Below are 27,484 nucleotides of genomic sequence, written 5' to 3' on the forward strand. Positions count from 1 at the left end.
TGAAGACCGAAACAAAAAAGTTATTCAAGGCCTCAGCCATTTCCCCATCCCCTACCACTAAGTCCCCCCTCTCATCCTCTAAGGGTCCAACGTTCACCCTAGCCAGCCTCTTCCTTTTTATATATTTATAAAAACTCTTGCTATCCTTTTTTATATTAAGCGCTAGCCCAGCTTCATAGTTTATCCTACCCTTCTTTATCAACTTCTTTGTCAATCTTTGTTGACTTTTAAACCTTTCCCAATTCTCTTTTCGCCCACTACTCTTAGCTACTCTAAACACCTCCGCTTTTAATTTAACACTTTCCTTCACCTCCTTCGTTATCCACGGCTTATTACCTCTCCTCCTACGGTCCTTTTTAACCATCGGAATAAATTTCTGCTGAGCACCAAGAAAGACCTCCTTAAAGATCCTCCACTGCTCCTCAGCAGACCTTCCTTCCAACGCGCTCCCCCAGTCAACATTCGCCAATTCTTCTCTCATCCTTCCATACTCCCCTCTGTTCAAACAAAGGACGCGTGTCCGGGAACCCACTTTCTCCTCCTCCATCTGCACCAGAAACTCCACCATACAATGATCACTCTCCCCAGGAGGAGCCTTCACCGCAAGGTCCCTAATTCTACCTGCCGTGTTACTTAACACCAGATCCAAGATAGCTTGCTCCCTCGTCGGCTCCAACACACACTGTTCAAGGAAACTATCCCGGCAGCATTCCAAGAACTCCTCCTCGAGCCCACCGCGTCCAACATGGGTCGACAGTACTCACATGGTGAAGCCTTCCATTGTTTGCTGGAGCAGAGAGTCAGATAAGAAATTACCTGTTAAAAACCTGTTTAAATAAGTTTAAAGCACTTTCGTAGTAAGAACTTGTAGAACTGTTTAAATCATTTAAAAGCATTTTTGCGGGCTTTCTGTATTTACCGCTTTAAGAATTCTAAGGGAGTGGATAGCAGGGATTTGTGGGTGAGCAGGCTTTAAAACAGCGCCAGGTTTAAAAGGAGGCCTGGTGTAGACAGCAGGCAGCGTCGGAGCGGGCAGTGGAGTGAGAGGGAAGCAGAGTGAGCTATTAGGGCTTAGGATCAAAGGACTTGGGAGAAAAAGGGCCAGGTAAGTTCGTGTGGAAATTTTTAATACTACTACCGTGAATAATGGAGGGGCATGTGATGTGCTTTTTCTGTATGATGTGGGAGCTGGTGGACCCCAGGGTCCTTCCCAGTGACCATGTCTGCAGTAAGTGCAGGTTGCTGGAGGAGCTCCAGCTCAAGATAGATGAGCTGGCCTCTGAGCTTCAGACACTGAGGCTCATCAGGGGGAGAGAGGGTGCCATTGACAATGGGGTGCACGAGACATCCACCCCCCCAGACTGGCTAACTCTAAGGGTCAGGAACAAGAGGGGACTGCTGAGAGGAGGAAGGAGGGTGGGGAGCGGAGGAAGGAGAGTGGGGACCGGATGCCTCAGCCTCTCAATCTGCATAACAGGTTTGAGGTTCTTGCTTCCAGTGTGGACGAGAACGAGGGAGGTGAGGTTGGTGAGCAAACTGCACACAGTACAGTGATGCAGACGCAGGATATAGGCAAAGAGAAGGTGATAAGGAACGTAGTCGTAATTGGGGACAGTGGGGTTAAGGGTATTGACACTTTCCTTTGTCACAATGACAAAGTGCACAGAAGGGTGTGTTGTCTGCCTGGTGCTCGGGTCCAGGATGTCACATCTGGGTTGCAGAGGAACCTGGAGTGGGAGGGTGAGAATCCAGTCGTTGTGGTACACGTGGGTGCCAACGACGTAGGCAAAATGCAAACTGAGGATCTGGGGAGGGAGTATGAAAAGCTGGGGATGGAATTAAAAAGTAGAACCGACAAGGTGGTTATCTCTGGACTACTGCCTGAACCGAGTGCAGATGGGCGTAATGTTGATAAGATTAAGGAAGTGAATGGGTGGCTCAGGGATTGGTGTGGGAGGAATGGGTTTGAATTTATGGGGCATTGGCATCAGTATTGGGGTAGGTGGGACCTGTTCGGGTGGGATGGGGTTGGTCTGAACCGTGCTGGGACCAGAGTCCTGACGAATCGTGTAAATAGGACTGTAGGTAGGGCTTTAAACTAATTAGGGGGGGGAGGGTGCGAGGGTTGGTGACGTTATGGGGTCTAAAGTTAAGGAGAGGGTACAGGTAAGGGAAGAGGCCGAGGATGTCCCAATAATAGAGGGAGTAGGGGGCGTGAGTATGGTTGGTGGCGTTCTGGCAAATGGGGTCCAGGTGAAGGCTGGGATGAAGGCACTTTATCTAAATGCACGAAGCATTCGGAATAAAGTGGATGAGCTGGTGGCGCAGATCAGCACAAATGGATATGATCTGGCGGCCATTACAGAGACGTGGCTGCAAGGTGACAGGGACTGGGAGCTGAATGTCCAGGGGTATCAAGTGTTTAGAAAGGATAGGCGGGAGGAAAAAGGTGGGGTGGGGGGGCGCGTAGCTCTGCTGATTAAAGATAGCATCAGGGTGGTAGCAAGGGATGATATAGGAACCAAAGAGCAGAAAGTGGAATCGTTGTGGGTGGAGATTAGGAACAGCAAAGGGAGGAAGACGCTGGTGGGTGTCGTCTGTAGGCCCCCAAATAATGATCTGGAGGTGGGGCGGGCTGTTAATGCGCAAATAAATGCAGCATGCAGGAATGGAACGGCGATAATTATGGGGGATTTCAATCTACACATTGATTGGTTCTCTGTCGCTCTCAGCTCTCATTGTGGCATCGGATTGTCTATCTTCTGTTGCTCCTTCAGTGACTTAAACAGGGATAGCTTATTTTTACTTTGGGATTTCGTTTTATGACCCTGCATTGTCAGGAGGAAGGATGTTTGCAGGTCAGGTGACAGGAACTCTTTCAGTTTCGGTTCTAAGCTGCAGGTTTTAGTTTTTGGGAAATTCTGGTGGCTCTTGGAGTAAAAAAATGGCTGTTGGTGGTTGCCACAGTCTGCCTAGTATTCTGGGAAGCTGTTCTGACTTCAAATTGTTCTGAGTGTTTCAGGAGAACCACAGCATTAATCCAAAGGACTCAGTTCCAGTATTATGTGAGCATTAGTCTTTGCTGTGTTAAACTTGTGGAAGGGTTTTGTCTAGAGGAAATTTTTGTTTGATTGGAACGTCTTAATTTTATTTGTTAAGGTTTATACATTATTGTGGTTGTTTTGTCTTTGTCTGCAATTTATAAAAGTAATTACTAATTTTCTTTCTATACATGTTAAACATATTCTTAAATAAGCTTTGTTTGAGAAAAGCTCCTTCGTGGGTCATTAGAATCATACCTGAGGTGAAACATATCATTCTTATCCTAGCCAAATTCAAGTGCAAAACTTATGATCCAGGCAGAGTCCATAAAACACTTTGGAGTTTCTGACCTGAACCATAACAGTATTAAAGGATATGGGGCAAAATTAGGTGTATGGAATTAGGTCGTAGATCAGCCAATGATTCATTGAATGGCAGAATAGCTTAGGCTTGGAGGACTAATTGACCTGTTCCTTTATTCCTATATAATGAACACGAGTCCATTCCTGAAGTGGCAGTGCTGGAGATAAATAACAGAAGCTAAAGCTGAGGAAAACCGCCAGCTCACCTGCTTTTTGTCACAGTAGCTGAAGAGGATGGCTATATTGACTGATGCAGTTGAGTGAAAGGGGAAACATTAACTGAAAAAGAGAGCATGATGAACTTGTTATTACCACTTCTCCCTCTGTTCCGCCATCCTAATGCCAAGAGTTATGCAAAAACCTTTGATAATTTTTTTTTGATCTTCTTTGGCTGTAGCAGTAAGTAATTGGCTCAGCAGTGGCAGACTCCTCTGCAAAGCAGCAGGACCATTGAGAATTTGCATTGTATGTCTAACTGAGCCCAATCCAGGGACATTAGTTGGAATCATAAAGGGGTCAGGCTGCCTGGCTGGAAGTCTCACCTAGACTCAACTCGGGTAGTGATGTAAACCCAGTGGAAAAAATATGCCTTTGTTAGGAAAGATCAATAAAGCAGAGGAAGACACAAGACAATAAAGAGAGAGCAGGAATGTGTTTTCAATTGCCCTTGCAAAGAGCCAGCACAAACATAACGGACTGAATGTCCTCCTTTTATGCTGTAGATTTCTATAATTCTAGACACAAAGTTGTAAACTCCCGGGTTAAACCACTGTGCCTGTTTATTTCAGAGTTACACTAATGCGCCTAAGATATTGGTATCAGTTTTGTGGATGAACTTTTCTAATTCACCAGGAATGAGATGCACATCTTCATCTGCCCTACATCATTAGAACAGAAGCATTTACATAATGGTTTTGGCTGTCACTATCTTGGTTCTCTTCCAGTCATTGCACTACCTAAATATTATTTAAAATGTTGTGTTCGACATGTGCTTCCTATCCACAAACTTTGCATGATCTGGATCACGTTTCAACACGAAAAGTTCGTATTTGAGAATTTATAACCTGATTGAAACACTTAAACATTTTGCTGACAGTTTGTTTGCGAACCATTCAAAATGCTTTCTGAAAGAACTAGTGTCCACTTTGCTTCTCAGTTATTGAAATTTCCTATCTAAAAATAATGTTTTTGCTAAAAAAGTTAAGATTACAAGCCATACAATAACATGGTACAATTTACCTGCCACGTATCTTATTTGACTTTAAATATGTTCTCCCCAAACGATCACAGCCTCTCCCAAATGTTTGGAATCGGACCTGGGGGAAGATCCTGCAATCTGAGCACATGAAGTGCCTATGGACATTCATAAAAATTACATTTAAAAATAATATTACATTTATTCAACGGCAAATGTGAAGTGAAATATTGCTTTCAGAAACATGCACTACTGTATTCCTTTTGGCATTTATGAAGCACTCTTTTTTCCTTCAGCACAGCACTTTGGGACTGTTCTCTGATGTTCCTTTCTCTAAGGCTGCTGAAAATTCTTTTCTCCCAAATTGTTGAATCTCTGCTCCAGGGAAAATTGCTCTAATTGGAAATATTTTCTAAGTTACACATTATTTAGTGGGAGACCTCCGACTTGTTAACCTTGAAGTAGGAAATATTTGCCAACAAAGTGCATTGTTTCAAAACATCCTTTCGAGAACTTTTGGGTGCAGCCATCAAAGAAAAAAGTTTCCTCAGCATTAACTAGCACTGTTCAGAAAAGTCATGACACACCTGGGAAAAAGATACCAAATTACTTAGAGGATGAAAAGCGAAGGGGTCGATTTGAGCATCTGAGGAGTGTAAAACATAAACTGAGCAAAATATTCAATGTGCAACAGCCTAAAGGCATGCATACAATCAAATTAAAAATGTAATGTTTTGTATCTAAGGATGTTTTTATCAACAGATCTACATCTACATTAATGAAATTGCATATTGACTCTTATTGATTTTCTTAAAATCTAATGGGAGCAATTTTGTGCCCGAGTTAGCCATCAGCAGAAATGGCGATGTGAGTCTGAAATCTCATGAGAGTACGGAAACGAGATTCTCGCTGGCAAAATCTTGTTTCCCAATTTTCTGCACCTCTCACCCATGACATAATGAGGTTCCAAAGTTATCACTGTAGGACTTCCTCCTCACTGAATATTCATACCTTGCTGATGTGACGTGACTTGACAACGATGAGATTCATTACAGCTTTAAAAAACCTAAGGCAGTTGAAGGGGAGCCCATTGGAGGTGCTATGGGAAGAGGTACATTCCCAGGCAGTGCCCTGGCACTGACCCTGGCACTTCCTGAGGCAAGCCCTCTAGGGAATCCCATTCAGGGGGTGTTCCCTTTAAGTGTTTTGGTGGGGGTAGGAGTGCAGGCACATTCTGTAGCTTTTGGGGTGGGGGCCTGATGATGCTTGTGCGATGGGGGAGCGGGGTAGGTGTTTCTATGATTCCTGGGGGAGGAGCTTATTTATAACAAAGATCAGGTGGCCTTTCATGATGGCATCCTGATGTCTGTGGAGCCAGCATTGCCAGCTCTATCAGGATACTCCTTATTAGATTGATGGCAAAAACAATGAATGCACAAAGATTTGGAGGGGAAACTCATCTGTGCATCTGGAGAGCTGCACACCAGTTTTCTCGCCTCAGCCAGCACTCTGTGCAGTGAGTGGAAGATTCTGCCAGATATCTCTGATGCATCTTCTATCATTGTTAAGGTAGGAAATATAAGAGTGGTGGAATTAAACTTGAGCATGAAATTTCCTTGAGCTGGTTCCCTTTCCTTGCCGTAACTTCACCAGGCCTCAACATTTTGGATGCTCAACATTTCACCCACAAATTAGCATTCGGTGGTAGAAGGCAGGACTTCTGTTCTAATTAAATTAATTAACTAAGTAGAGATGGGTGGACAGGTGATGTGCTGTAGCTGTATGATGTGGGAGCTGGCAGATCCTATTGCGAGCTGCAGTGACCACATCAAAGAATTGGTTGTTCAAAGAACTTTGGCTCAGAATTAATGAGCTGGAGTCCAAGCTTAAGATGGTGCGGCACATTGTGGTGGGGGGGAGTTACCTGGACACTTTGTTTCAGGAGGCAGTCACACCTGATAGATTAGGTACGTGTAATTCAGTCAGTGGTCAGGGGCAGCATGGTGTGACTGCAAGTGAGGCAGGTAGGAGAATTGTGAATTCAGGAACAGAGGAGTCTCAGCTCTTGACCTTGTTCAATGAGGTACTTGCTGCTTGCATGGATGATGAAAAGGGCCATAGGGAGGATGAGCCAGCTGATCACTGCACCCTGGTGGAAGAGGCCATTCAAGAGGGTGGAGCAAAAAGACAAGTGGTAGTTGTAGGGGACTCTATAATTTGGGGGATTGGTACCATCCTTTGTAAGCCAGACTGTGAGTCCCGCATGATATGTTGCCCACCAGTGGCAGGGTGAGGGACATCACTAACCGGCTTGAAAGGATATTGGAATGGGAGGGGGAAGATCGAGTTGTTATGGTCCACGTTGGGACGAACAACATAGGCAAGACTAGGAAAGAGGACTGTTTGGGGACTATCAAGCACTAGGAACTAAAATAAAGAAGAGGTCCTCAAAAGGGTTATAATCACAGGTTTACTATTCGAGCCACATGCAAATTGGCATAGCGTTGAGAGAATTAGGGAAGTTAACACGTGGCTAAAGGAGTGATGCGGGAAAGAGGAGTTCCATTTCATGGGGCATTGGCATCAGTATTGGATGGATCTGTACCATTGGGACAGTCTTCACCTGAACCGATCTAGGACCAATGTTAACATAGAACATAGAACCCTACAGTGCAGAAGGAGGCCCTTTGGCCCATCAAGTCTGCACCGAACACAATCCCACCCAGGCCCCACCCCCACATATTACACCCACTAATCCCTCTAACCTACACATCCCTCGATACTAAGAGGCAATTTCTTAGCGTGGCCAGTGAACCTAACCTGCACATCTTTGGACTGTGGGAGGAAACCAGAATACCCGGAGGAAACCCACGCAGACACGAGGAGAATGTGCAAACTCCACACAGGCAGTGACCCGAGCCAGGAATTGAACCCAGGACCCTGGAGCTGTGAAGCGCAGTGCTAACCACTGTGCTACCGTGCCGCCCTATTTATCCTTTCTGTTCTAGCAGAAAGGATAAATAGGGTAATCAAAAAGTCTCTAAACTAGCAAGTTGGGGAAAAGGGAAGAGTAAAATATCAGGAAATATAATGGTTAATAGAAAGCAAAGCAGCAGGTTAGCATGTGGGGAAAAAGTTCCAACTACATTGAAAATCAGGAAAAAAGTTAAAAGGAAGGAGAATTCAGGAGACGTTATTTATTAATGGAGGTGTTAAAATTCAAAAAAAGGTAAAAAAAACCTTTATTTGAATGTTCGTAGCATTCGAAACAAGTTAAATGAGTTGACGGCACAAATTATTGCGAATGAGTATGCTTTGGTGGCCATTACAGAAACATGGTTGCGGGATGGTCATGACTGGGAGTTAAATACCCAGGGATATCAGACTGTTTGGAGAGACTAGCAGGAAGGTAAGGGAGGTGGTATAGCTTTGATATTTATGGATGACATCAGGGTGGTAGTGAGAGATGATATAGGTTCTATGGAAAAAAAGGTTGAATCCATTTGGGTGGAAATTAGAAACAGTAAGAAGAAAAAGTCACTGATTGGCGTAATCTATAGGCCACCAATTATAACATGATGGTGGGGTGAGAAATAAACAAAGAAATAACTGATGCATGAAAAACTGGTACAGCAATTACCATAGCGGTTTTAATCTACATGTCGATTAGTCAAACCAGGTTGGTTAAGGCAGACTTGAGGAGGAGTTCATAGAATGTGTCCGTGATAGCTTCCTTGAACAATATGTAATGGAACCTACAAGGGAGCAAGCTATCCTAGATCTGGTCCTGTATAATGAGACAGGAATAATTAATGATCTTACAGTTAGGGATCCTCTCAGAAGAAGCTATCACAGTATGGATGAACTTAAAATACAGATGGAGCATGAGAAGGTAAAATCCAATACGAGTGTCTTGTGCTTAAACAAAGGAGGCTACAAAGGAGTGAGGGAGGGGTTGGCTAAAGTGGACTGGGAGCAAAAACTTTATGGAGGGACAATTGAGGAACAGTGGAGGACTTCCAAAGCAATTTTTCACAGTGCTCAGCAAAAGCATATACCATTGATAAGGAAGGACTGTAGAAAAACAGATAATCAACGATGGATATCTAAGGAAGTGAAGGAGGAAACCAAATCGAAAGAAAATTCATACGAAGCGGCAAAGATTAGTGGGAAACTAGAGGATTGGGAAAGCTTGAAAGGTCAACAAAAAGCCACAAAAAAAGCTATAAAGAAAAGTAAGGTGGATTATGAGAGTAAACTAGCTCAGAATATAAAAACAGATGGCAAAAGTTGCTACAAATATATAAAACGAAAAAGAGTGGCTAAAGTAAACATTGGTCCTTGAGAGGATGTGATAGCTGGAAATGAGGAAATGGCTGAGGCATTGTGTCGGTCTTCCCAGTGGAAGACACAAATAACATGCCAAAAATTGATGACAAGAAGTCTATGGCAGGTGAGGACCGAGAAACTATCATTATCACGAAAGAGATAGTGTTGGGCAAGCTAATGGGGCTAAAGGTAGACAAATCTCCTGGCCCTGGAATGTATCCCAGGGTACTAAAAGAGATGGTGGGAGAAATAGCAAATGACTAGTGGTAATTTACCAAAATTCGCTGGACTCTGGGGTGGTTCCCACAGATTGGAAAACACCAAATGTGACGCCGCTGTTTAAAAAGGTGGATAAAAGGCGAGTAACTATTGGCTGGTTAGCTTAACTTAAGTAGTAAGGAAAATGTTTGAATCTATCATCAAGGAAGAAATAGCAAGCCATCTGGATATAAATTGTCCCTTTGGGAATATGCAGCATGGGTTCATGAAAGGCAGATCATGTTTGACTAATTTGGAGGAATTCTTTGAGAACATTACATGCGCAGTGGACAATGGGGAACCTGTGGATGTGGTATATCTGGATTTCCAGAAGGCATTTGACAAGATGCTGCACCAAAGACTGCTGCATAAGATAAAGGTGCACCATGTTAAGGGTAATGTATTAGCATGGATAGAGGATTGGTTAACAAACAGAAAGCAAAGAGTGGGGGTAAATAGGTGGTTTTCTGGTTGGCAATCAGGGGACTAGTGGTGTGCCTCAGGGGTCAGTGTTGAGACCGCAATTTTTTATGATTTACGTAGATGATTTGGAGTTGAGGACCAAGTGTCGTGTGTCAAAATTCACAGATGACACTTAGATGAGTGGCAGAGCAAAGTGTACAGAGAATGCTGGACGTCTGCAAAGGGATATAGAAAGTCTAAGTGAGTGGGCAAGGGTCTGGCAGATGGAGCTCAGGTTGGTAAATGTGAGGTCATCCATTTTGGTCAGAATAACAGCAAAATGGACAATTATTTAAATGATAAAAAATTGCAGCATGCTGCTGTGCAGAGACACCTGAGTGACCTTGTGCATGAATCACAAAAAGTTGTTTACAGGTGCAGCAGGTAATTAAGAAGGCAAATGGAATCCTGTCCTTCATTGCTAGAGGGATGGAGTTTAAAAACAGCAAGGTAATGTTGCAGCTGTATAAGGTGCTAGTGAGGCTACACCTGGAGTACTGTGTACAGTTTTGGTCTCCTTACTTGAGAAAGGATTCACTGGCATTGGAGGGGTTGCAGAAGAGACTCACTAGGTTGATTCCGGAATTGAGAGGATTGGCTTATGAAGAGAGACTGAGTAGACTGGGACTATATTAATTGGAATTCAGAAGAATGAAGGGAGATCTTGCAGAAACATATAAGATTATGAAGGGAATAGATAAGAAAGAAGCAGGGAAGTTGTTTCCACTGGTGGGTGAAACTAGAACTAGGGGGCATGGCCTCAAAATAAGGGGGAGCAGATTTAGGACTGAGTTGAGGAGGAACTTCTTCACACAAAAGGTTGTGAATCTGTGGAGTTCCCTACCCAGTGATTCAGTTGAGGCTATCTCATTGAATGTTTTTAAGGCAAGGATAAATTTTTGAACAGTAAAGGAATTAAGGGTTATGGTGAGCGGCTGGGTAGGTGGAGCTGAGTCCACGAATAGATCAGACATTATCTTATTGAATACGGAGCAGGCTCAAGGAGCCAGATGGCGTACTCCTGCTCCTAGTTCTTATGTTCTTGGAAGGAGGTTCTGCCTTGAAGAATAGAGAGCCTACCTGCATTGACTGACAGCTCTTCAGCCCATTTAGGCACAGTGCTGCTGTCGCAGAACGACGTAGTGAATGCAGGGAGCCATGTTTGAGTTAAGAGACAGGCTCCTGCAGAAGGGCTGGAGATAATACCTAGGGTGTTATGGGAGGAGGTGAGAGAATGTTTAATCAGGTAATTGGCCATGGACAGGAGGAGGGTCCAGATGTTTCAGCTCCGTGAGGAGAGAGTGCTCCCAGGCAGAAAGGGGCTTCTGATGAAGATGTCCCCCGTGCCATCCTTCCTCCCCCCATCCAAGCTTCCTGCAACAAGGCAAGAGGGTGGTTCTCAATAATCACCTTTCACTTGATGCCGTGTGCCTAAATCAGGCACTTTATGTCTGATAACCCTGCCTGCACCCACAACATGCCTGCAAACAACCCCACAGAGGTTTGATAGTGGTGCCCTTTGGATGGTTGAGCTTCCTGCCTGCTGCTGTGTTAATACCAGCCACAGCAGATGAGGCATGTAGGTGGGCATTAATTGCCCACAGAATAGCCTCAACTAGTGTCACAAAGTGGGAAGGCTGTCCATGGGATTTCCCATCTTGACCTTAATCAGGCTGCAGGCAGGAGGGTAGCCAGGTACCCACCCACTTGCCTCGCTCCTGCTTAACTAAATTCACCCACCATCAGACTCACCATTGGAGGAAGACATTAAACTCCCCCCACATTTCTGACATTGGCCAGAAATTTCTTGTCCTGCCCGCTGTGGGGATCGTACCAGGCGGGACAGAAAATTCAGTGGACCATTTGGGCTCGGGCGGTCATAGAGTCAATAACTCAGTCTGATTGCACAAACCCCTTTGCCACCAATTGTTTTTGATTGCAGTTGAATAGGAATTTGTGGCCAGGATTGAAGAATAATTCGTTCATGCTGCTTTCTGTTAATTTGGATTTGATCATGTTATGATAATCTTTTGTGAAGCTGTGTATGTGTCTGGATGGCTATAAGCATGTCTATTAAAAAAAGAATACTGGGATGAAGTTCTGTGTTCATCAAAAATGTCCCATTTCACTGCAAATAACATACCACAAATGTAATGTGTATTCTCTGAAATCACAAATTTCATAATTTTGAGTTTTGTTTATAAAGTTCAAGTTTATTTATTAGTCACAAGTAATGCTTACATTAATACTGCAATGAAGTTACCGTGAAATTCCCCTAGTTGCCAAACTTCGGTGCCTGTTCGGGTCAATGCACCTAATCAGCACGTCTTTCAGACTGTGAGAGGAAACCACAGCAGCTGGAGGAAACCCACGCAGACATGGGGAGAATGTGCAAATTCCACACAGACAGTGACCCTAGCCAGGACTCAAACCCAGGTCCCTGCCACTGTGAGGCATCAGTGCTAACTGCTGTGCCACCGTGCTGCCCTGATGAGTCAATGGTTAAGGAGAAAAATAAACTTTATATTCTTTAGAACAATCTTAGCCCTGTTATGTGTATAAAATAAATATTTCTAATTTGCTTTGTTTCCGTAGCTCGATGTTCTATGCAATGGGGAAATTATGGGGAAGGATCATACCATGGAATTCATATATATGACTAGATGGAGACTCAGAGCTGAAAATGTAAGTACATATAAATAGTTCTGCAATTTTAAAGTTTTGAATAACTTTTGATATTTCAAAATTAGTTTTTCATCATTGACTGAGAAATAGAGGCTGCATGTGTGCACCCACAATGTGTATTTATGATAAAGAGTGAATGTGGCTTAAGTCTATGGAGCATTGTCTCCAATTCCTTGTTTCAGCATGTTAAATCCTCCTGAATAAGCAATATTGATATCCAAGTGCACAAGAAAGTATTGAATCTTTGCCACCAGATTTTCTGTTAGTAGGTGTGTGTTTCTTAAAGAACAGGACTCTTGAAATTTGTGAAGTTTTTAGCACTGATGTGACACCACTGTCTGATAACTGGTATTATTAACCAGCAGTAGCAACTACAAATATTAATCATGTCCGAGAAAATCAAAATTATGAAAATGCCCAATCTGCCTAAGAGCGGATACTTGGATATTGAAATTGGTGACTCGCCACTGCTGAGGTGGATAGTCCTCACCCCTTTCCATATATCTCCCAAAACCTTGGGAACTCATTGGCCCGCTGACGTGATGGCCTCCAATTCCGCCTAAACTCGCCTTCAAAGCCATCTTAGCACTACTGGTAAAATTCCACCCACAGCTTGGAAGTGTCTTGCTAAAATACACGTAGTGATTTATTATGTAGGCCAGCACATTTATTGCACCCAAGACTGCCTTCAGTATAAACATTTCTCACAAAGCATTCCAAGTGTTGTTGGTGTGTTGAGCCTTGTGTTGGTATTTGCCTAAGTTACATTTATTGCTTTTAAATCCTGAGTAACTGAAACAAAATATATGGGCACGAACAATGGTTTGTTCTCTCTTCAAGGTCCTACTGAAGAATAAATATTGCATGCATTTATTTTCCATGCATAAATAGCTCCATCCTAGTATGACTAGGAAGAAAGACAAAACTGCAAATGCCAGGAATCTGACACGAAAACAGAAGATGTTGTAAATATATATGTAACGTGTGGAATGAACACACAAGTGAATTTCAGATGTAAGCTGCATTAGAAAAACGGGTTACATTTGAAAGGTTTATATAGAATCATAGAAACTTTATAGTGCAGAAGGAGGCCATTCGGCCCATCAAGTCTGCACCAACAGCAAGCCCATCCAAGCTCTATCCCTGTACCCCACATATTTACACCGCTAATCCCTCTAACCTACACATCCCAGGACACTAAGGGGCAATTTAGCATGGCCAATCAACCTATCCCATATATCTTCGGACACTAAAAGACAATTTAGCATAGCCGTGCACCTAACCCACACATGTCTGGATTAAGGGAGGAAACCCACGCGGACATGGAGAGAACATGCAAACTCCACACAGATAGTGACCCAAGCTGGGAATTGAACCCAGGTCCCTGGAACTGTGAGGCAGTAGTACTAACCACTATGCCACCGTGCCGCCCCTTTTACCTTCAAGTTGACTTGTCTTATTTTCAGAGATGCTAACTGGGCAGTTATAGATTGCATGCAGACTCTGTTTTAATTTCATTCAATTTTCTCATTTTTTATTTAATGTTACAAAAGACGAAATTATCTAGTCTGGTTGGACCTTGTTCTTTGTATGTGACCGATGTTGGGAATAGGGCTATTACCGCCGACAACTGTGATGAGATCGGTATTCAGGTTAAAGTTATAAAACATGGGTTGGAGTCTTGTTGAATTGTCGGGGACCTCGCCGGCTGGCTGGAGAGCCAATGAGAGACTTGTGCTGCTCAATTCCTAGAAGGTTCCCACATGCTAATCAGACAGTGGTGAGCCAGCAACAGGCACTCCTTTGAAATCAGGCACCCAGGGGTGAATGTCTCACTAGCAAGAGCTGCCAGCCAGTCAGTGGCGAGTGCAACACTGGTCACTAACATCAAAATTTGATAAAGAGTGAATGCAAAAACCACAACATTGATACTTCCACTATAAAGGAAATGTCCCTAACATTGGTGTAACCACCAATGCATACCAACCATAAGGTGCGCAGTAAATTTAACTCTGACTAACCTAGATGACACAAATAACAATGATCCATATATGAATAGAGAAAAACCAATGTAATCTGAAATAATAATAAAAGAAATTTAAATTTGAAAAATGCTGCTGCCACTTTTGTGTTCTCAATAAGTCTTCTGTTAATGGCAATGGAGTTGGGCGGGAAAGTTGTGACTACAATGCAGGGCCTCCCTGTTTCACCAGGAGCTTCTATTTATAGCCTGCCAGAAGCTGCAGCATTGTCAGCGGACAGCGGGTTTCACCACTGAAAAGTATTCTCCTCCATGGAATCACTCGTGTTTCCCATGCACATTGCTGGCTGGCACTTTAAATTTTAATTGTACTCACATGGGACCCAATGAAAAGCAACAGAGGATATACTGTCGGGAGCTGCACGCTGTTGATAAATTTGCCCATTAGAATGCATGCACAACTTCAGCCTCTGGGAAGCTGGCACATTCGCTATCCTGCCCTGCCCCCGCATCCTATCCCCCTGGTCTGGCTGCAGGCTACTTGTGTCCAGTGTCTCATCAATGAAAGCATTGTTGACTTTCGGAAAAACCCATCTGGTTCACGAATGTCCTTTTAAGGAAGGAAATCTGCCATTCCTTTCTGGCCTGGCCTACATGTGACTCTAAAGCCAAGTGATGTGGTTACTCTCAACTGCCCTGGCCGAGCAAGCCACTCTGTTTCAAGGGCACTAGGCTTGGGCAATAAATGCTGGCCAGCCACTGACCCATGTCCCACGAATTAATTAAAAAACCACCACTTCCCCTCCTGTGCTGTCCCCAAGATGCTCAGTGCATAAGCTGGTGGGTATAAGAGTGAGAGGCAGTTTTTCTTTTGCCTCACTTCTTGCCCTTCCACCTGTTTATTTGTCACCACAGCCTGGCAAAGTGGTAGGTGTTGGGTGTATGAAAAGAGAAAGGCACAAGGGTTGGTTTGGAGTGAAGGAAGTTGGGGAAAGCAGGAGGTGCAGCCTTATACCATCTGCAGTTTGTGAATCAGAAGAGATTGAGGGATGTGGGATTTGTGACTTTGTTTTAGGATTGAGGACACCATCATCTTCTATAATCTCAGTGCTGCCACTGCACTGGCCACTTTAATGCCGGTGAGCACCATCTCCTCCGTGTAGTTATGGACAGGCACTGCTTACACTCTGCTTCCACCATTAGTTATGAGCCTCCTTGTCCTGCAAGAAAAACAGAAGTGTTCCAGTGAGTGTGGTGCTCTGTTTTTGTGAAGATTGACTAATTGGAACTATGTGCAAGCTGTGAGATGTAAGGCTTGTAGCGGTGCTATTGTGTGAGGGTACGATTATGAGATATGAGTCATGATTATGATAGATGATGGCAGGTGTGATGAGCATTGAGTAAGACTTGGTGGGAGATAGTATTTGAAGATACATTCACTAACCCTAACTAGTCATGAGGTTAGTTGAATCTTTTGCAGCAATGTATCTTGGCCTTTGGGCTTGACTCTTAGCATTAACTGTCTTGTAGCAAACTTTGACTGGAGTACCTTCTGGCATTTCAGTACATTTCTCTTTTTCATCTCCTACATTACAGCCTCCAGTGTAGCATTGGAAAATTTTGGAGCTTGCTGTCTGCCATGTGCTATTATTGAATGTTCCCTATGCCAAAGTCGCTTTTAGAATGACATATAGCATGTGCTGCAATCACAGTGTACCTTCTTTTAAGGCTGCAGTCTGGCTGTACTTGACATAGGCATCTTTAATTCCTGCTGGCCTCTCATGCTTTTGCTCAGGTGTGTAACCACTCAGCAGTACAGTTAGCACTGGCTGTTAGCTGCAATCATTTAAAGTAGCAGGCAGCACACAGTTCATATTGGAAGCAGTGGGTGCTGGCTAATCCTGCAGCACTATCCCCACACCCACTTCCAAGCTGCATCTGATTTTCTCTTCTATTAACTGTTAATTTGTGTTAAACAAGGGCCTTTTTTCTTGATCCTGGCTCTTTCTCATTCCGGCGGAAGTCACAGTGGGTAGTCCAATTTAACACATGGGCTTCCACCCTGCAAATAGCAGCATGGTGAATTAATAGTTATTATATTCAGCGAGTGCTCACATTAAAGTTACAGTTCCCTAATTTATTTGAATGGTTACATAAAACAAGTTAAATGAGAGAACTTCGGATTGCAATTTAATGAAATTTAGCAGGGCTACATTCCTACATTTCTGTCCTTTGGAAACATTACAAGTTGCTACATTCAGTTGTAATCCCATTCATTTGTTTCACTATGACTGCAGCCTTTGATACAGTTAACTACACCATTCTTTTTCAACGCTGCTCCTCCATTATCATGCTGGGTGGGGCTGCCTCACCTGGTTTCATTTTATCTATACAATTTTAGCCAGATAATTATCTACAATGACTTCCCTTTGTACTGTTGCACAGTTACAATTTGAGACCTCAAGGATCTATCCTTAGCCTCACCTTTTTCTCATCTATGTGCTATCCCTACTCACTATATTTTGAAAGTATCATATCAGGTTGCACATGTACGCTGAGAATATCTAGCTCCACCTCACTATCACTTGTGTCGGCCTCTGCACTGCCTTTGATTTGTCATGTTGCTTGCCCAACACCCTGAATGAGCAGAAATTTCTTCCGACAAAATGTTGGGAAGACTCTAGCTGTTATTTTCAATCTCCAAAATTAACTCCATTTTCTAGCCACCAACTTCATTCCTCTCCTTATCGTAGTCTCAAGCTGAGTCAAACCATTTGCAACCTTGGCATGCTATCTGACCTTACAATGAAGTTTCAACCCCATGCCTTTGCCATCATTATGACCTTATGCCATCATTATATTTGCATCTCCGTAACATTACCTGACTGAGCCCCTGTTCAACCCATTTGCTGCTGAAGCACTCACCCATTCCTTTACCACCTCTAGACTTGACTATACTACTGCTCCCACCAAGGTGGGAGGTTGTCCTCCCACCTTGCAACCACCATAAACTTGACCACATCCAAAACTCTGGCAAATCCAAATTGTACTAAGTCTCCTTTGTACATTATCTCGTTGCTTGCATTGACTCCCAGTTGAGCAATATCTCAGTTTTAAAGTTCACCTTTGTTCTCAAATTTCTCTGTGGTCTTGCCTCTTCCTGTCTCTGAGGTCTCCTTCAGCCATACAATCCTCTGCAATCTCTGCGCTCTTATAATTCTGACCTTTTGCACATTCCTGATTTCATTCCTGCAAAATTGTTGGCCATGCTTGCCCAAACTCTTTTGAATGAGATGTTAAACTGAGGCCCTATCTGTCTGCTTGAGTAGATGTAAAAGATCTAATAGCATTACTTGGAGAAGAGCAAGGAAGTTATAACCAGTATCCTGGTCAATATTTATCACTCAATCAACTTCAGAAGAACAGACTTTCTGGTTGTAACCACATTGCTGTTTGTGGAAGTTTGTTGTGTGCATATTGGCTGCCGCATTTCCTACACTTCAAAGTTACTTCATTGTTTGTAAAGCGCTTTGAGACATCTGGTGGTTGTGAAACATACTATGTAATTACTAATCTTTTTTCAATTTCCTCCCTAAACCTCTCTGACTCTCACCTCTGTCACCTTTAGGATGCTCCTTCAAACTAACTCCTTTATCATACTTCTGGTCACTTGTCTTATGCAACTCTGTGTCAAATTTTGTTTGATAACACTGCTTTGACATGTCTTGGGACATTTTATGACATTAAGTGCACCATATCAATGCAAATATTGCTGGAATCCCCAAAAACCATTTGAAGTATGAAATAAAACATACTGTTTCATGTGTTCCTTGTAAATTATCATTCTACAAACATGGTTAGTACTGCTGCTTCACAGCACCAGGGACCCAGGTTCGATTCCCAGCTTGGGTCACTGTCAGTGTGGAGTTTGCACGTTCTCCCATGTCAGCGCTTAATATAAAAAAGGATAGCAAGAGTTTTTATAAATATATAAAAAGGAAGAGGCTGGCTAGGGTGAATGTTGGTCCTTTAGAGGATGAGAAAGGGGACCTAGTGGTAGGGGATGGGGATATGGCTAAGGTATTGAATAACTTTTTTGTTTCTGTCTTCACGGAGGAGGACGTGAATAATTTGCTGGGTGTTAGCGATGGAAAGGTGGTAGGACTGGAGGGTCTTAATGACATTACTGTTACTGGAGAGGCGGTGCTCGACAGACTGGAGGGGCTGATTGTGGACAAGTCCCCAGGACCAGATGGAATGCATCCAAGGGTTCTGAAAGAAATGGCGGAGGTGATAGTGGATGCCTTGGTGGTTATTTTCCAGACGTCGCTGGATTCCAGGGAAGTGCCGGAGGATTGGAAAACGGCTAATGTTACGCCGTTGTTTAAGAAGGGTGCCAGGCAAAAGGCGGGGAATTATAGGCCGGTTAGTTTAACATCTGTGGTAGGTAAAATGTTAGAATCTGTCATTAAGGAGGAAATTGCGAGGCATCTTGAAGGGAATTGCTTGATAGAGCAGACGCAGCACGGTTTCATTAAAGGGAAGTCGTGTCTGACAAATTTACTGGAGTTCTATGAGGATGTGCCTAGGGCGGTGGATAGAGGAGAGCCGGTGGATGTGGTCTTTCTAGATTTTCAGAAGGCGTTTGACAAAGTACCTCACAAGAGGTTATTGCAGAAGGTCAGGGGACATGGAGTTGGGGGTAGGGTGTTAGCGTGGATAGAGGATTGGTTGTCAAATAGGAGGCAGAGAGTGGGGGTCAACGGGTGCGATACGGATTGGCGGATGGTGACTAGTGGAGTGCCCCAGGGGTCGGTGCTGGGGCCTCAGCTTTTTACCATTTATATAGATGATCTGGAGGAGGGAACCGAGTGTAGGGTGTCGAAATTTACTGATGACACCAAGATTGGGGGAACGGCAAATTGTGTGGAGGGTGTGGAGAGTCTGCAGAAGGATCTAGATAGGCTGGGCGAATGGGCCAGGAAATGGCAAATGGAATTTAATGTTGGCAAGTGTGAGGTGGTCCACTTTGGTAGGAATAATGGTAGGAAGGATTATTACTTACGTGGTGAAAAACTGCAGCAGGCGACGGTGCAGAGGGACCTCGGGGTCCTTGTGCATGAGTCGCAAAAACCCAGCCTGCAGGTGCAGCAGGTGGTCAGGAAGGCAAATGGGATGCTGGCCTTCATAGCGAGGGGGATTGAATATAAAAGTAGGGAGGTCTTGCTGCAGCTGTATAGGGCACTAGTGAGGCCGCAGCTGGAGTACTGTGTGCAGTTTTGGGCGCCGCACCTGCGCAAAGATATTTTGGCCTTGGAGTGCAGAGGAGGTTTACTAGGCTGATACCGGGGTTGAGCTATGAGGAGAGGCTGAATAAACTAGGCTTGTACTCGTTAGAGTTTAGACGAATGAGGGGAGATCTCATTGAGACGTATAAGATGATGAATGGGATGGATAGGATAGAGGTGGAGGGACTCTTCCCGCTCAGAAAGGACAGTAGGACTAGGGAGCACAGTCTCAAGATAAAGGGGGGGCGGTTTAGAACGGAGTTGAGAAGGAACTTCTTCACTCAAAGGGTGGTGAATCTCTGGAATTCTCTGCCCGTTGAAGTGGTGGAGGCTGCCTCGCTAAATATTTTTAAGACGCGGGTTGATGGGTTTTTGATAAGAGAGGGGATTAAGGGTTATGGGGAGAGGGCGGGAAAGTGGAACTGAGCCACGACAGATCAGCCATGATCTTATTGAATGGCGGGGCAGGCTCGAAGGGCTAGATGGCCTACTCCTGCTCCTATTTCTTATGTTCTTATGCGTGGGTTTCCTCCAGGTGCTCCGATTTCCTCCTACATTCTGAAAGATGTGCTGGTTAGGCGCATTGACCCGAACAGGCGCCAGACTGTGGTGACTAGGTGAACTTCTCAGTAAACTTCACTGCAGTGTTAATGTGACTAATAAATAAACTTTAAAAAAACTTTAAAATTACGCTTCTATTCCGTGATATTAAGAGGAAGGGGTATGGTGAGTGGGGAAGAACGGGACACAGACAGAAGTCTGCGCAGGTTTTAACCTTACCTTGTGCAGTCATTTGTATTTAACAGGATCCCTGACTAGGAGTTAACGGAAGTGGTGTAAAGCAGGCTGCAGGGTCAAGAAAGGAGCTTGCAGCTGACAGTGAGAAAGTGATCTGGAGATTGGATCCCCTTCGGGCTTCTAAAACAAGCTTTTTGGTTTCAAGATGATGAGCATAATCTGCTGATGGTTTGTGATATCATCTTGATGCCTGTTCAATTGAATTACTATTTTACAATTCATTGAGAGGATGGGTAAGATATGTCACATTTGAATTAGTGGGGGTAAAATGACATTGCATCAAGAGATTGTATCAACCAGCTAAGTTGCAGAAGCTGGTGGTATTGTATGTCTGATGTGTGGTGGAAAGGGGACCACAGTTGTTGTGTTGTATTATATTGAATTTATTGCAGTTCTAATGCTGGCGAACCTAGAGGAAGTTCAAGTTCAATTGGAAGTTCTGAATTTAAATAAAATCAATCTGGTGATCTGTAGTTTAGGATCCATGAGATGACATGATAACTACAGGTCAGAGGATATTTGTTTGGGTCACTATGGTAATCCCCATGAGACCCATTGGGAATCGCATTGATGTCTTTGTGCATTGAGTACAAGTTCCCTTGGTAGCAGATAATAGTTTGCCCAGCTGTAACTCATTACCTAAGCCTTTTATAAGGCAGACCCAGGAGTGGGCCTGCTGAATTGCAGTTCCAGGCAGGGACTCATGTGTGTACACCATGATTGTGGCTTTACTTTATATACTATACATGTTCCTATCCAGCTGGTTTTCCTGAGTTATTATATTGATGACAAGGAACAAGAAAAATTTCAGACAGCCTTGCCTTTCAACAAACATCGTAAGACAGTGATGGGGAGATATTGAAGATGCCGCTGTTCGAGAAACTGGAACCTATTGATGTGAGTCTGGAGAATTGGCCCCCAGTATGCTGAAAGAGTTAGATATTTCTTCCAAACAAATGGTATAGAAGGGGACAACTGACAAAAAGTCATCCTCCTGACAACATGAGGGGCCTCAATTTTCAGCATCACAAGAAATTTAGCCTACCCGGCAGTTCTGGATTCAAAATTGTTTGACAGGTTGACAAATATGGTATCAGATCACCACAATCCTAAACCATCTGTCATATTTCAACGTTACAGTTTTAACATGGCAAATAGACTTCCTGGGGAACCAGTCACTGAATTCTTGACAAAACTGTGGAAATTGGCAAAATATTCTGAGTATGCATCAGTACTTCTCGACATTTTAAGGGGCCATTTGGTATATGGAACTAGTAACATTGCGACATATAGGAAGCTACTAACTGAACCAACTCTAGATCTCAAGAAAGTCATAGAATCATAGAATCCTACAATGCCGAAAGAGGCCATTTGGCCCATAGAGTCTGCACTGACCACAATCTCATCCAGACTCTATCCCCATACTCCCATGTATTTACCTAGCTTAGCCCCCATGACACTAAAGTGCAATTTAGCATGGCCTGTCAATCTAACTTGCACATCTTTGGACTGTGGGAGGAAACCAGGACAGCTAGAAAAAACCCACACAGACACAGGGAGAATGTGTAAACTCGACATAGGCTGGAATTGAACCCGAGTCCCTGATGCTGTGAGGCAGCAGTGCTAACCACTGTACCACTGTGCTAACAATCTGGGCATACTTCCTGTCTGCATGCACCTGAATTGGCAACAGATCTCTAAAGTGTGTACTGACACTTTAAAGTACGCATCTTTAAAGTGTACTTTAAAGTACACTTTACTTTAGTCCATTCAAAAGTCTGACAGCAGCAGGGAAGAATCTGTTCTTGTGTCGGTTGGTATGTGATCTCAGACTTTGTATCTTTTTCTCAACAAAAAAAGGTGGAAGAGGGAATGTCCAGGGTGCGTGGGGTCCTTGGTTATGTTGGCTGCTTTTCCGAGACAGCAGGAAGTGTAGACAGAGTTAATGGACGGGAGGCTAGTTTGCGTGATGGATTGGACTACGTTCATGACTTTTTGTAGTTTCTTGCGGTCTTGGGCAGGAGCCATACCAAGCTGTGATACAACCAGAAAGAATGCTTTCTATGGTGCATCTATAAAAGTTGATGAGAGACGTAGCTGATACGCCAAATTTTCTTAGTCTTCTGAGAAAGTAGAGGCGTTGGGCTTTCAGGAGTAGCCTGGCAGAGTTATTGATGGGCCGATGCCTTCGAACTTAGCTTAGCCTGATGTTCCCAAATTTGGGTGGCGAGATTGTGTTAAAATAAGAAGCCCAGAAAAGGGGCCACAATGGTCAAAGAATGGATAGAGTCTTCAAGCTGGGAGATGTGGTCCTAATGAGAAATGTTGACAATGGCTGTCCCTGGATTTCGGGAGTTACCCTCGAAAAACAGGACCAGTGTCATATAAGGTGCAAATTAGGGAGAAGAATTTCAAAAAACATTTCCATGACAGGGAAGCCCCCACTGAGGCAACAGGTTCTACAACATCAGTATCCTTCACAATGTCTTGTGCATGGAACATTCTGTCCTCCTCAAGAGCCACTCCTCAGGATGCTGATGGTTGGAGTCATAGAGATGTAAAACATGGAGCAGACCCTTTGGCTCAACTTATCCATGCCAACCTGGTTTCCTAATCTGAACTAGTCTCATTTGCCTGAATTTGGCCCATTTACCTCGAAATCTTTCCTATCCATGTACCTGTCCAAATGCATTTTAAATGTTGTAATTGTATCCGCCTCTACCTCCTCTGGAAATTTATTCCATATACCCAGCCATCTATAATCTCCCTACATTTTTACTCTTCAATTTCCCACTGACTGTTGGGGAGCCTATAGTACAACCCCATTGAAGCGATCACTCACTTCTTATTTCTTAGTACCACCCGCATACACTCACTCTACAATCCCTCAGGAATATCCTTTCTAAGTACTGCCGTAAAGTTTTCCCTAATCAAAAACTCAACACCTCCTTCTCTCTTGTCACCCCTTCTATCCTTCCTAAACCATCTGTACCCGGAACATTGAGCTTCCAGTCCTTGCTCTCATTCAATTCTTAATTAGCCTCAAGTTCCCTTTTGTCTCACTACTCTTTAAGTCCTGCCCCCTGCCAGACTAGTTTAAACCCTCTCGAGTAACTATAGTAGATTTCCTGCCAGTATATTCGTCCCCCTTCAGTTCAGGTGCAATCTATCCCTCTTGTACGGATCACTTGTGCCCCAAAAGAGTTTTCAATGCTCCAAAAGTCTGAATTCCTGTCCCCTGCACCAGTTTCACAGTCATGCATTCACCTGCCCTATCCTTCCCTATTCCTATTCTCACTAGCATGTGGCACCGGGAGTAATCCAAAGATTACTACCCTTGAGCTCCTGCTTTTTAACCTCCTGCCTAACCCCTTCTGCTTTGCAGAACCTCATCCCTTTTACTACCCATGTTGTTGGCACCAACATATACTACAACCTCTAACTCATTACCCTCCCCTTTCAGGATGCCCTGCAACTATTCAGTGACATCTAGCTCAGATATGGAAAAAGACGCAGCAGGAACCCAATCAGAGGACACCACCAGGGATGAACCCCCTGTGGTGGCTGTTTGGAGCTCTGCACAAAAGAGGCATTCACTGACCCATTCTATGCCTCACAACCAGACACTACCAACAATGGAAATGAAGCCACAGATGAAGAGACATAGAAGGCCCCATCAGCATGGGAATGAGGGGGAACCTTCGGACTCGGTGGTGGGCGGGGTGATAACCCCCATGAGGTCCATTGGGAATCACTAATTGATCTCCCTGTGGGATTCATTGAGAATGAGTTGTTCTGACAACAGGTAATGGTTTGCTCAGCTGGAACTCATTGCCTTGGTCTTTTATAAAGCAGACCTAGGACTGGGCTTGCTGAACTGCAATCCCAGACCAGGCCTAGTGTGTGTACACCACAGTTGTGGCTTTATTTTGCATTCTGTAAATAAATCTTGTTCCTTTCTCATCAGGTTTCCTGAGCTATTACAGCCACCTTTGCTTCACAAGTCAGCTTATCACAAAATTGTATCTTTTAGTGCTACATTTTATCAGAGAAGTAGATTATGTGGGTGAGATTTTCCTCCACTTCTGCATTGTGTTTCATGGCAGAGGGAGGAGGTGTGTGTCTCAAGGCCGGCAGGATTTTGTGGTCCCGCCATTGTCAACAGAGCTTTCCGTTGAATGCACCCTTCGCTGCCGGGAGACTGGTGGTGAGGATGCACCATCTGTGGGACCATAAGATCCTCCAGCATAAACATTCAAGCTACTAAATCCTTTCAAGCCAACTTGTGAACACATTAAGCAGTTGGTCGTGCACTTTCTGCTACATTCTTGTCAGTCTATCCAAATTTTTGTTTTGTTTGTAAAACAAAAGGAGTTTTCTTATTAAAACAGTCAAATTGCAATAACAACTCAAAGGAAATTCTCAGCCAATGAAGCCTTTTCATTGTTTATCAATGAAAAAAATATTAGCAGGTCAACTTGCTAAGCAGTGCAAGACTCACCAAGACTCCCATGTGTGCATATGACATCACCTTAATGTGTCCCTAGAAAACAAGTGTTGCAAAGTGCACACATCTCCAATGAAGGCCATGCCATTGACAGAGGTTTTCACGCTTTACTCAAAAAAGTGGCGCATTCTGCAGTGGCACCAGCATTCATACAGCGGTTGTTAATTAATGCCTTCACATTTACTGAAGACCAAATTTTATCTGAATTCTACGTACGTATATGTGTAAATGAAACTTAGTAACGAGAAAAATTGGCCTACTGTTACACTAAATGTATTTAAAATTATCTTTTGAGGTCTAATCAACTTGTATATTCATATCATTCATGGAGTACCAGTGAGCCTCAGTGACATTTCCCACAATGAAATAATTATTTAAATATTAAATGTGAAAATTGATTTGTTATAACAATTTGGCTTATTTTCTCTGCTCTACTCACTTTGGATTTCTTAGAACCACTTAATCCTGCTCAGCACCCTAACATGTAACAGATATTGTATTAGAAAAAAAATCGAAGAATTAGAGGAATCCTCCTCCCTCAGAAAGTAGACCTGGATTATGTGGGTGAGATTTTCCTCCACATCTGCATTGTGTTTCACGGTGGAGGGAGGAGGTGCGTGTCTCAATGCTGGCAGGATTTTATGGTCCTGCCGTTGTCAACAGGGTTTTTCATTGAATGCATCCTTCACTGCCAGGACACTCCTGGTGAGGATGCGCCATCTGTGGGACCATAAGATCCACTAGCATAAACACCAGCAAAATTTCGCCAGATGTTTATTTTTAGGGTGCCAGAGATGTAACTTAAATGAGCTTATTTGAAACTTAGGTCAAAAGATATTGATTATTGGCCAGCTAACTCTGAAACCAGTGAAGCTCAACTTAATATTTGGTTGCCTTAGGTCCTCAGTTGTAGAGATGCATTACTACCACCATCTCACTTAACAGCATCTATTATAGTGCAATTAATACCATCACTTAGGTTAATTACTGGATATCATTCAATGTCCCAACATTACAGAACAGACTTAGCAGACTAACTTCACAGTCTATATTTGAAGTGTCACAGGAAGGAGTCCAGTGGTAAGGCTTCCTCTTTGGTGACATGAGCATGAAAATGTACAGCTGTTTTCACTGAAAAGAAGGCTCTGGCTGCACGCTGGGAAATTCTGCCCTCTTCTTCAGGTTATTTCTGTGCTGAGTTATTGTTGTTCATTGTGAATGACAATCTTTTACAATCATCTCAACTTTAATTAATAGTGCATTCTTAAAATTATATTGTGGCCTCTCCTCTGCTTAGAAAGTTCAGTAATTGAATTAACTATAGGAACACATATAGGAATACTCTTTGCTCCTACTTCGTTCTAAAAGTAGAATGATTGATACTGTTCAGTCTTGCCAATTACAATGAAAGTGCATGGATATTTAATATAAATGAACAAAATGCAAATTATGAACACAACTGTAAATGTGATTATATGACTTGAACTTACCAACTTTATATCCCATCAAAGGAGAATGTGTCCATGAGGGCAGGATTTTTATTGCTGAATTGAGGGTTGTGGGAGGATGGGGTGCAGTTGTGGTGGGTGCTGCAGTCAGCCAGCCAACCAGAGAAAAAGTTCAGAGCCAGCCACAAGGCCCACCAGGTGCAGAGGTAAGTTATTCCAAAGGCCCGCCTCGGTGCTGTGGAACTTCATCCCAGATGTAATAAAACAGAAAGGCCCACTAGCCCTCACCCCTAATGCCACCTCATTTCCCCAACCAAGCCCCATGCCTCCCATCCACTCCTATGGCCTGTCATGCTCCCACGCCAAAATACGGTGCTTCCATGCACGTTCACCCACTATACACCATATAGAGTCAATGAGCCCTATACTGACAGAAGCAGGTGTAAAAAATACTTTAAAAGAGCCATTCGTTGATAGTTTTACACTTCCTTTTAAAAAAAAATCATTTTCACTAAAGGCCAACAAGCGTATGAAATCTCTTTATCTTGTAAAAAGGCATTGTGAAATTAACAGCATAGATCAAAGAATAAGAGCTGTCAACCAAGCAGTATTTTCCCCTGGGACTCGGGTATTTCAACAGGCTAATGGATTCCCGGACTCTCGCTAAAGTCTTATTATGTATTCTTGCCTGACAGCCCAGACATCCATTAGAGTAAGAAATAATCTTGTTTAATATGCTACATTTTCACGTGTTGTCAATGCCACTGACCCTTCATCATGGTGACCTTTACAGCTGAACTGCATAGCCATGTTAACATGTGCATCAGTTTCTCATGCTGTTCTACTCAGCTTTTGCTTGTCAAAATCACCTAAGTGGATTAAGTGCTTCACTCAATCACATCTGTTGTAGTCATGTGCATAAATAGGCACAACTCTACTGGGAATAACAAGAGGCTGAGTTCCAAATTTACTGCCTATTAACAGAGAAGACTATATGTTCTCCAGAAATTGCACTTTGCTGTAATTTAGATGGTTCATTATCCAACATAACTGGACTAGTTTCTCTTAGTTCAGGATAAACCTGGTTCATGGCAATTAATAGTTTGGAGACATGACCACCTGAATCTTT

The 27,484-nt window shown here is 43.4% G+C and overlaps 1 protein-coding gene across 2 annotated transcripts in view; it reads left to right on the top strand.

The window, feature by feature from the left end:
* The window catches only part of pcgf5b (polycomb group ring finger 5b), a 170,911-nt gene that overhangs the window by 127,039 nt on the left and 16,388 nt on the right, over positions 1-27,484 (top strand). For both annotated transcript variants that reach the window (XM_080205518.1, XM_080205517.1), the window contains exon 8: positions 12,244-12,333. In XM_080205518.1, the coding sequence (XP_080061644.1) occupies positions 12,244-12,333 (90 nt within the window). The remainder of the gene's footprint in view (positions 1-12,243; positions 12,334-27,484) is intronic.

Source organism: Carcharhinus amblyrhynchos, chromosome 17, assembly GCF_965287045.1.
Source record: "Carcharhinus amblyrhynchos chromosome 17, sCarAmb.v2.hapA, whole genome shotgun sequence".
In the NCBI taxonomy this organism is placed as follows: domain Eukaryota; kingdom Metazoa; phylum Chordata; class Chondrichthyes; order Carcharhiniformes; family Carcharhinidae; genus Carcharhinus; species Carcharhinus amblyrhynchos.